General features: G+C 38.2%; 1 protein-coding gene across 1 annotated transcript; it reads right to left on the bottom strand.

Moving 5' to 3' along the window:
• Positions 1–138: 138 nt before the first annotated feature.
• On the bottom strand, positions 139–7979 carry mfsd9 (major facilitator superfamily domain containing 9). Its single transcript, XM_017470139.2, has 6 exons — positions 7825–7979; positions 6787–6874; positions 3814–3857; positions 2821–2950; positions 1785–1994; positions 139–1634 (listed from the first exon to the last, which is right to left on the bottom strand). The coding sequence occupies exons 1-6, from the start codon at positions 7906–7908 to the stop codon at positions 823–825; spliced, it is 1368 nt and encodes a 455-aa protein (XP_017325628.1). The 5' UTR covers positions 7909–7979; the 3' UTR covers positions 139–822.
• Between the last annotated feature and the right edge of the window lie 3508 nt (positions 7980–11487).

Raw genomic sequence — 11487 nt, 5'->3', positions numbered from 1 at the left:
TAAGGGGGTATGTAGCAAACGCTACAAAAACAAAAAAATAATTAAAATAAACTAGGGGTGCATGTTCCTAAAATATTCAGCTTAATTTACATACAGATACTATAGTAACCGTCCGAATAATTGATACTTTTACTCTGACAACATTCATTCATTTATTGATCATCAGTAGCTGCTTTATCCTGGTCAGGGTCATAGTGGATCCAGAGCCTATGCCAGGAAAACTGGGCAAAGGCAGAAATCCGGTCCATCACCTGGCACCTTGTGCAAACACCTATTTTTTAGAGGTGGGAGGAAACCAAGAGGAAATCACCATGGAAACGTGAAGGCCATGCGAAACTTCAGAGACAGTAACCCGAGCTCAAGAACAAACCCTGGAACCATGAGGTAGCAATGCTAACTGCTGCAGCACTGTACTATTACTTGCTAAAAAATATATGAACACTTGGGTTTTCTGTTGTTAAAAAAAAGATCAATTTAAACTTATTAGTAACTAAAAGGAGCAGCTACTAGAAACAGACCTTATGCACAGAATTTCCATCTTCTATAAGACTTACGTCACCAGCACTCAAAATAAACACTCAAAACAAGTTCTGTAAGTAGTCGTATCAGATATGAATCTGTCCTAGAGTCTTCCTCTGGTCTGGTACGTCCTCCTGGTGTGTGTATAGAGGCATCCGTGGCTACGCTGCTGCCGATCGCGTCTCCTGCAATACACTTCCAAAAACCTACTCATTTCATACTCCGATAACTTCCGATTTCAACAGCTGCCACGACAATGCCCCTTGTTCTCTTAAATCTGTGTGGCTTTGAACCTCTGTCCAATCACTCTTTGGCATTGTTGCCCTTTATCTTAGCCCACTTTGGAGTCCTAACATGCACTAGCACCAGAGCTGTGAGAGCCAGCAGCACGCCAAGGCTTGGTGGCCCACATGGGCTGATTTCCTGAGTCAGGCCCGAAAGCAGCGGGGCCAATATGCGCCCCACTGCAGTCACTGACTGTGCTGCACCAATCAGGGTGCCACTGGCCCTCGCATTGCCTCCACGCTGCAGTTCCAGGTCTGTAATGCAGGTGCGTCCCACGCTGGTAGAGATGGCAAAGAATGTGGAGGAGAGCAGCACGTGCCAGACGCTGCCTGCTGCGGCATACAGGAAGATCAATGAGCATGTGAATGCTGTGGAGTGCAGCAGCAGGGCAGACATATTGCCTTTGTACAGACGAGTCATGGGGCCCACCAGGCACCCAGCCAGTGCACCCAGCATGCTGCTGTAGCTGATTATGTAGCCTGTCACTTTAGGTTTCAAATGAAAGCGCTCTTCCATGGCCAGAGAGAAGTTACTGTGGTAAAGCATGATTGCCAGCGCCATTAGCAGACGCACCAGGAATACATCCCACATGTCAGAAGAAGCCACCATGCGGATTTGTGCTCCTACTGAGGTCAGCTGGTGTAGAGCCATATTACCCCAGTCCTTGCACTGAGATACAGCAGAGTGACAGGTTTTAGTGGTGGAAGGACAACCGTGATGTTTCCCATCGCAGTTTCTCAACCCGTCATAGGACTGTCTGCTTTTACTGTTCCTGTTAGCATCGAAACGGTGGTTTAAAATCTCATTCCATGGCAACATCCAGACCAAACCTGAGAATGATGACAAAACAGTCTAAATAAGTCCACAGAGCAGATTACTACACAACCCTCTCAACCAGACGTTAGATCTGTATACATACAAATAATAGTCTACTGGTAAACAGACATTTATTGTGTTTTACATAACAAAATCTAGTGCACCTGCATTAAGGAGGAAGATAGCTGCACAGGCAAAGGAGGACATATAAAATCCTCCCTCATGTTCAGTGAGGTAGCCTCCTACCACTGGGCCCAGGATGAATCCCACACTGGAAGCTGCATTAAAGTGACCCATCACCAGGGGGCGCTCTGTCTCCGACACTACATCTGACAGAAGAGCTCGGCAAATGGACAAGGAGTGTTTAAAAAGCCCTGAGGGGTGAACAATACAAGCAACGTAAATCACTGATGAATACAGCTTGAAAGTGAGCCTGCATGCTTGGTTATATATAAAATATATAATATTTATATAAAATATATAATATATATATTATATAATATATAAAAGCAACCACATTAAGACTATATAAATTCACTTTCTAAATATCAAAATTCTGACAAAAAAAAAGAAAAGAAAGAAGATCAATAGTTGTTGTTATAAAGTATCACAATTTAGGTCACTAAATTAGGTCACATGACAGTCTTCCCACTTATCTGTGTTGGGGTGAATCCCAAATGGTTCCCAATCGAGCATTCGAATACTAAACCTATGTAACAAAATAATACTCTAGTTTTTAGCCCTAAAAAAAAAGCAATAAATCAAAGTCAATTTCACGTGACTGGCTTTTCGTCTAAAATCGCATCAGTTCTCTTCATGACTTTTACAAAGAAAGCAGCTAGTATGTTCTTCAATAAATCTTGTAGATTCAATTCATCAGTCTTTGTCTCTCACTCAATGTTTCTGCAGATCCCAGATAGCCTTCATGACTCAAGTAGTCTTATTTCATTTATTTATCGTCATCTCAAAAACATGGATGGAAAATGAAGGTTTGGAAATCGAAATATATATATATATATATGCCTTTTTTTTTTTTTTTACTGACACACTAAATGCAGAAGACATAAAATAAACAAACATACTGTATAATAAACAGATAAAGAGGACAAAAATGATAGGTCCAGTCCTGTATGTTCTGCATCAAATCAGAAATGATTTCTCGTCTCAGATTTGTAGATGCAACAGATCTCCATAACGTACCCACGGGTATTCGGGCCAGCACAAACAGGGCAACAGAAGTGGACATCCCCAGAAGGCCGTATCCGAAAGCACTGAGCAGAAGGCAGGTCAGTAAAGAAGAGCGCCTCCCCACTACATCACTCCAGCTGCCCTGTCAAACGAGGGTCAGGAGGAGCAAAGAAACATGAGGAAATGTAACAATATGTCTTTTTAATTAGAAGTTGCTTTGTCTGAAGGCAAGTTCATTAAACTTGTGTTTTCACAGCAAGACTCTGAAAAAGTATTTAATTTTCATTTCATTTACTTTTGGTAGACACCCTTATACAACTAAGCAGTTGAGAGTTCAGGGCCTTGCTCAGGGGCCCAGCAGTGGCAGTGCTGGGATTTGAACTCACAACTTTCTGATCAGTAGTCCAACATCTTAACCACTGAGCTAAAGCACGACTGCTGAAATGGGTGATGATGAGCGTTGGAATCCAAGCTGGGAGTCTATATGCAGTCTGTAGGTTTCAGCTTGAGACATTTCACAGCTTAGTTTTAAGACAAGTACGATGATGCGTACTATACAGGACGCAAGCATACAGAACATGCTGACTTATTATGCAATTAGGGGACAAATAAATTAGGGAAGAACAGAGATTTGGCTGTTCATCTCATCCCTCTCAGTGCTTAGCATCCAACAAAAAAAAAAATCCCCAAACAAACACGTCCTTCACTTCCTAACGTTTGTCTCATGACCATGCAGTTTTAAACCAATTTAAAGTGGGGACGAGACTCAGATAACGAACACATGTATTGCATTAACGTGCGCTTGGTTTGTTAGCAATGCATCCAGTTCCTTGAGGATCCATGTTATGATGATAATAACACAATTATTTATTAATACACTTGTATATATATATATATAAAAAAAAATGTATAATGTATGCACAGCAAAATTCGTCCTATTGTTTTCTATATTATGTTTAAGTTAGAGTGGGAGGATTTTGTTAGAGAAAGATATTCATTACTTACTACTAAAGTGCTGGAGAAAAGCTGTAAAGCCCCATAAGTAGACCCTGCAATATACAAAGGAGAAGAGTATTCTGGTTAACTCCGACACCTATGATTTGTCTCAGTTTGGTCTTTTAGCTAGGGACATGTGAGGGTCTCAAGTATCAGTACAGCTTGGTCAAAGCTGGTTTATATATCACTATATGGCCAAAAGTTTGTGGACACAAGGCCATCACACCTATATGTGCTTTTTGAACATTCCATTCCAGATTTAGTCCCCCTTTACTCCTGTGGGAAGGCTTTCCACTAGATTTTGGAGTGTGGCTGTGAGGATTTGCCCATTCAGCCACAAGTGAGGTCAGACACTGATGTTGGGAAAGAAGGCCTTAAATTCTTAAATACAATTGCAAATCTAACATCAGGCATGAAATTATGTTTACTCTTTTATGCTTTTATCCAAAGGACAAGTTACAAAAGCATGCAACCTGGACAGGCCTAAGTGTACTAAAGTACACAGTCTGAAATAATTCATAGTATCAAATACAACTGTAACTTGTGATAACTTGAGTGTATGCAACTGTAACTCATCATAGCAAAAAAATAAATAAATAAAATAATTAAAAAAAAAACCTATACTAGTTCAGAATATACACCATGTTCCAAATTATTATGCACATGCCATTTTTGTTTGTTTTTCCTAAACAGTTTTTTTTTAATCCTCAATAATTAGATTACAATGTGGATGTGACAAATGAAAGAACTGATCATGACAACAGATTTATTGATATTTTGTGTGTTAAGAACACAGAATACGTCGTTCCCAATAATGACGCAGAATGCAGCTTGAAAACGTTCAGTGGGTTATAATGAACTCAAGACAGAAATCCGTCACATGTGCTGCGTGGACGGATCACTTTTCAACAAAATTCTAAACAAAAAACCTATTTACAGTTCAGGTTACATATTAATATATGAGCCCTTCTTTGAGATAACTTTAACAACTCTCTCATCCATTGAACTTGTAAGTCCCTGTATAGTTTCTGCTTGAATTTCAGTTGAGCATGCCAGTATTGCCTCCCAGAGCTGCCGTTTTGAGGTATACCGCCGCCCACCTTCATAGATCTTCCTTTTAAGGAAGCACAATTCTTCTTTTTATAGCATGGCAGAAAATGGTCGGTTAGGAACTCCACATATCTTTTGGAGGTCACTTTGACGCCTTCAGGAACTCTAAAGGGACCCACCATCTCACTTCCCAATATTTCATCCCAAATCATCACTCCGCTACCTCCTTACTGACGTCGCAGTCTTGCTGGAACAGGGTGGACATTCACCAACATCCAGAACTCCATCCATCTGGACCATCCAATGTGAATATGTATGTGCTCTGAATCAGTCACAAATCTTTTGACAGTTCGATGAGCTCTACTCAGTTTTTGCGAAATGTCAGTTGTTTTCATGCCTTTTGCAAGACACTGCTCTATTTCAGGCGTTTCATCTTCAGAAAGATCTTTCATCCTCCCCATATTGCATCAGAACTGTGACTTGCTTAATAATGTGGGACAACCTCTTTAAGTAGGTTTCCCTTTAACGAAGCTCATCTAGCAAAATAATTGACAAACCTGTCTGAGATTGATAGCCGTTATCCAAAAAGACATGAGAAATAAAACAAACAAACCTAAATGTTTATTTTTCCTGAAATCCGACCGATACGTCACTTGCATGATAATCTGGAACACGGTGTAATGTGACAAATCAAAGCCAAGTCAACATTTGCACTGATTAAATTGTATATACAGTGTTGTATATTACTATGAAACATTCATGGGTGGATAGCTAAGAAAGAGCAAGTAGAAGAGTGATGGATATCAGTGACACCGAAGAGCAGCAACACTTAACAGCGAAAACGTGAGGTGCATTATCTTGTTTTCGTTTTGTCAAAAGCAGCAATTTCTCTGGGGCTGAATTTATATCCTTATCCCAAAAAAAAGTAAAGTCATATGATTAGCAATTAACTGTCTGCCCGTTGTTCCCGGCTCTAATGTGCCTGCGTGTGTACACAGAATCACATGTTGTATTTACATTATTTATGTTACATGGAATTCACCTTTAAAGCAATTCCAGACTGGACTGATGAAAGAGCTGGAAACCTTGTGATTACAATAAATGCCAATACTATTTCAGTTAGTGAGCCTGTTTGAAAGTACATCAGACTAGAACAAATAAGCTTTTCATTGAAAACGGTGCGTGCTGTACAAAAAAAAAGCAAACAAACAAATAAATAAATAAAAGGAAGAAAAAAAGATGAACACTGAATCAAAGTCAACCAGTCTATCTCAACTAATGCAGAAACGGTGTATAAAACTGCAAGAACTATTCAGAAGTACTTAGTTCACTGTTATACTTTATTACATTCATTTTCATTAGATAAAAGGGTCATTTTTCCTTTTCTTTTCTTGGCCTAAAATGCTAATAATTATTAACAATTCTGCCATTAGACGTAGCATTTCACACAGTTTAGATGCCACAGTCTCTGTTTGGAAAGTCTTATGATTACTACACAATATGTACTTTAAAATCCATTTACGATGGTATTATGAGAAGTACAGACGTATGAAGTTAAACTACAATGAAAGAAGAACTTCCCTGCTGTATACCTGACACATTAACACTGTAATAGTGGGAGAAGGCTGAGCACATTTAAAATGCTCAGATGTTTTGATTGGGAGATCACCAGCTGAAAGAATTACATCAAAACGTAACAACTCTAATACCGAATGGGTCCAGGTGGTTAATTTAAGCCAGTGTCCGTACACACTGCATGTGCCTCTGGGAAAATACTTCCTCGTAGAGTCTAATAAATGTTTAAATGTATTTATACTGCTACTTACTACTGAGTTTGATGCTGAATCCACGTTGATCGGGTCACTTATTGAGATTCAGCACTACCTCAGAGGATTCTATGATCCCACTGTATATAAAGCCATAGAAACTTACCCACTACTCCGGAGACTATCGGGCTTGCTCCTAATGCCTTCACGTGATGACTCAATAGAGGGATGATCATACTGACCCCAAAGAGGTCCTGCAAAACAATCCCCCAAAGACTGTTGAGTGTGCATGTATGTACAGTACTGTAGATAGATACACTGATAATAATGATAGCTGACAATACTTACTCCACTCCAGTACTATTATATTCAGTCCTAACACACTGATTATAATTAATCTGTGTTCTATGACACAATACGCTATGATTTTTCATTATGAGAGCCAAAGATGGGAAAGATGTAATGAGGGACACAACGCAATTGCACGCACTCTGTCAAAGTTTCAAGAACTAGTCCATGATCAAGGACTGGGTAAGGACTCGGGTTGAAGTCACATCACACACACCACACTTTTTCCTTTACGCTAATAGCTTAATTCGAATGTTCCTGCTTTAAACTGTATGAATGAGTGTGTGTGTGTCATGTGCGTGAGACAGTAAAGAGAATGTAAGATGAGTTGGGACTCAACACAAAAGCAGGTCATGTACAGGAATGACGAGGGCGAACCAAGTGGATCAGATCCACGTCACAGGCAGTCGCAGGTAGTTTATCATTACTTGTATTACACCTGTCTATTTATTTATTCCTTTTAAAATATACTTGTAAACTGTGAAATTTTCTTATTTGAATTGTTCATATTGCTTATTGTACAATTCTATTGTGGGTGTTTTTTTTGTTTTTTTTGTCCTGTATTAGTTATATTGTTCTCTTATGCCCCTTTACTCTGCAGTCTTGAGAGGAATGAACATTATAAGAATTTCATTGAACCAAGTACATATGACGATAAAGATCTTGAATCTTAAGGTGTTGTACTACTGATTGGAAGGTTGTAAGGTCGAGTCCCAACTCTGGCACAGGGGCACTGTTGGACCCTTTAACCCTGAACTGCTCAGACATAAAAGCCTCTATCAAATAGATATGAACAAGACTTACCACTCACTATGGCTTCTAGCAAGCTGTCTCTTAATAAACAAAATCTACTCACCATGAACCCAACTATGTATATGCATGTTAGAATCCATGCGGGTCGCTTAGATGTGTGGAAATGATTACATTCAGAGTGGCTCATTCTCCTGCTCACAGCCCGCCGCAGTCAACGCGGAAGCTGCAGCCGAGTTTCTCTCTTCACCGCCTGGACAAAACACATGTGCGTCACCGGCAGGATTAAACCATCTTCTGACGGGGGCAAAATGTACCGAAATGTATAATCGTTTCATTAAATATTTCTGTTGATAAGATGTATAATGAGAAAGAATGTATAAATATAACTTTGTGTGTAAATTGTGCCGGAAATTCAGCTGAGGGATTATTAGTAAGAAGACTGGCAACCCTGATCATGGTACAGTCCAAGCTTTCGAAATCCTAAGGCTTACAATTAATTTTTTTTTTTTTTTTTGAGTATGGCTTGATTTGTTCCTCATGCCCCCCCCCCCCCCCCCCACGTACTGTAGTTGATTGACCGTATATATTGTCTTGTGTTTTTATTTTACTGTTAAAATTCTTCTTTTATTTATTTATTTATTTATTTATTTATTTATTACTTTAAAAAAACCCATAATAAACCATAGTGAATTTTACCATAGTGAGTAAAGTGCATGGGGAGAGAAATAATAAAAACCGTGTAGCAAAAATGTGTTATGGTCTGATGAGACCAAGATAGAGTGAAGATAGATAAACTAGAAAAGGCAAGCAACCACTATAATAAAACCTGTTGTCACTAAATAGGTTAAATGAATCCAGTGCCGGGATGTACAAGAAGAAAGTTCAACATAAGCCTGTATTATTAAAAATAAATAAATAAAATAAAATAAAAATAAAGTGGGGTCTATTTTTTTCTTAAACAAGTTTTATTTCGATAAACATGACACATGCAAATATAACATTAAGATTACATGAGAAGGGTTTTTACTGTTATAAAAATACGGATTTATACTGTCTGTACACCTAAACACGTGGACTTTTTTTTTTCGCAAGAAAAGAAAAACAGAACTGCATTGAAATAGAATGACATAAACAAACAAACAATAAACAATAAGAGCTGCTCAATCAGTAAGAAAAATATGATCATAAATCTTCAGAAACTTGTTATTCTTATTGTTATCAATGGGTTTAAGAGATTTTACAATAAGAGAAATCTCAGCAAGAAAGACATCAAATCTAGGCAAAATCTTGAAAAATTAGTTTTTGCGAATATAAAATTTACAATGCAACACAAAGCGTAATTACGTGAACAGATGCATGGATGCGTGATTGCGTGTGGACACTTAAACACAAAGATAAACATACATAAACATTAAGGGCCTGTTCACACCGGGACGATGTTCGATGCGATTTTTTTTGTGTTCACACTCAGGCGTTGAACTCGCTCCATGTGCTGAATGAAAGTGTAAATTCACTCTCTGACAGTAGATGGCGCTTATTGAAAAGCAGAAACACCCCGGTACACAAGGTGGCGCTGCACAATTTTCCGTTTCTGACACCCACTCATCACTGAGAAGAAGAGAGCCAGTTATTTAGGTATTTAAACCGTTCACACACTTTTGTGAAATGTAAGATATTTGGTGATTTGGCCACTGGAACAAATACTTATTTAAAGCTAAATTCTTAAAGTTCTCATTTTAAACAGTATACTCTTTTTTAAATAAGCAATGATTTGAATGATATCAAAGTCATAACAATAGCATTCACATACTTATGGGAAGCCCCAGATTATATATATAGTTTTTAAAATCTAATTTAGTTTTTGGGAGGGGGTGGGTATAAGGCAACTATTCTTGTGCCCCCAAATTTTAATGTTCCTGCACATTGATGAAGTGTTGACTATCAATAGTCTTTTTTGTGGTCAATATGATAATACAACGAAGCAATAATGGGGCACTTAGCTATTTGAATAAGAGGTCAAGAATACTTATATGCCAGGTACAAAATAAGTACAATGGACTATCAATCAGTAGATTATCATTTGCATATTTGCAGGAAAGAGACAAAGAAACAAACAATACTATTTAGTGTAGAAAGCAACACTGAAAGAATTAAATGGATCAATCGGATGCTTTCAAATGACATCTTTTGATTTGTATACTTGTGATTTGGTGTTAGGAGATTGTGTCTGGTTATAGTATAGCATAGTATAATTCTAACTGTGAGTTTGGTTATCCCTGTACCTGTTTATGTAATATATTCACTACTGTATATATGTTTCACTCGGTTTACTGGCAGTAGGGGTGTGGCTGCCATTTCTTTATGGGAGTGGGGTCCTTTTTGTCTCTGTTTTTGGATTAAGGAAGTACCTTTGTATTTGTTATTGTTTATTTATTTATTTATTTTTTAGGTAAAAAAGCTCTCTAAGCCAGAAGTTCTTTTGTTTTATTTTTTTGGCCTTGGCCCAAGCTGAAGATAAGCCTGGTATTGTGTTCTATGTACAGTTGTGTGTATATACAATATACAATATACCACCACTTCACTGAAATCTGTTTGTGTCTGTCGTTCCTGGCTTCCCTTATTAACTGCGAGTTGGTTACTCTGTGTGGCTCAACCAAAATGAACAAAATCTTCTTCTTTTGGTTTTAATGGTGGTTGGCAAACCAACTTTTACTTTACATTACAGCTTTTAGCAGACGCCCTTATCCAGAGCGACTTACAATTATCTCATTTATACAACAGAGCAGTTGAGGGATAAGGGCCTTGCTCAAGGGCCCAACAGAGGCAGCTTGGCAGTGCTGGGATTTGACCTCATAACCTTCCGATCAGAAGTCCAACGTCTTAACTGCTGAGCTACCACTTCCCTTAAGGTGCATTACCGCCACCTACTGGACTGGAGTTTGGGCAGCAGATTGGCAGGAAAAAATAAAATGATAATAATAATAATAGATAAATAAATAACTACATATTATATATTCATACTAAATTACTAAAGTCTCTCACTTGTCCCAGTATTTTTTGAGATAATTTATTAGGGGAGGATGCATTTCCCCCAGATGTTTTTCCCAGCAAGTTCTTTAGTGTCATGTTTTGATTTCCAATTTGCATCTCTAGTTCAGTCCTTTCATCCTCATATCTCTTGCAGTCTAACAGAAAGTGTTTTACAGTCTCTTGTGTATTGCAGTGGGTGCAGAGTTCAATGGCGGTGTTTTTCTATTCTGTGTCATGTTAGATTTAAGCCAGCATCGCCTATTCTAAGACGTGTAATTATCTCTTCCAAATGAACGAAATGACTCGAAAAAAGATTCATTAATTTTTCTGAACGAGATTCAAAGATCCGAGTCAGTAAAATGATAGGAAATTCCCATCACTAGGATGTTGGCATCTTCTTCGTTTGATAAAGACGGTTTTGTACTTGAGCGCCATCAAGTTGTACTTCTACGTAATTTCAGCGACTCGGGTCACGTGATCTAAAGCGCGCATCTCATTGGTCGGTGTTTGTTTTAAACGTAAACTAATTTTATTTTCAATTTTCCTTCCGTTTCTACAAAGATGTCTGATGTTGGCAACAACACCTCAGGTAGAATTGAGATTAGAGATGATGTGAAGCGAATAATGTAAGTATTGTCTAAACATCCTCCTCAAAATCCATGTTAAACTTATTACTATGCTATCAAAATATTTTTAATGTTGGGTTAAGTAGATTAACAGATTAGAAATAGATTAA

This window comes from Ictalurus punctatus, chromosome 6 (assembly GCF_001660625.3).
Source record: "Ictalurus punctatus breed USDA103 chromosome 6, Coco_2.0, whole genome shotgun sequence".
Lineage (NCBI taxonomy): Eukaryota > Metazoa > Chordata > Actinopteri > Siluriformes > Ictaluridae > Ictalurus > Ictalurus punctatus.
The sequence above is the reverse complement of the archived record's forward strand: the minus strand, read 5'-3'. Positions and strand labels throughout refer to the sequence as shown.

What these genes read in the sequence shown, in the direction of transcription:
- mfsd9 (XM_017470139.2), bottom strand. Translation starts at nt 7,908, where the DNA reads ATGAGCCACTCTGAATGTAATCATTTCCACACATCTAAGCGACCCGCA. An exon ending in TATACATAGTTGGGTTCATG is followed by an intron (nt 6,875 to 7,824) that starts GTGAGTAGATTT and finishes ATTGTTTTGCAG; the next exon opens with GACCTCTTTGGGGTCAGTAT. An exon ending in TATCTTCCTCCTTAATGCAG is followed by an intron (nt 1,635 to 1,784) that starts GTGCACTAGATT and finishes CATCATTCTCAG; the next exon opens with GTTTGGTCTGGATGTTGCCA.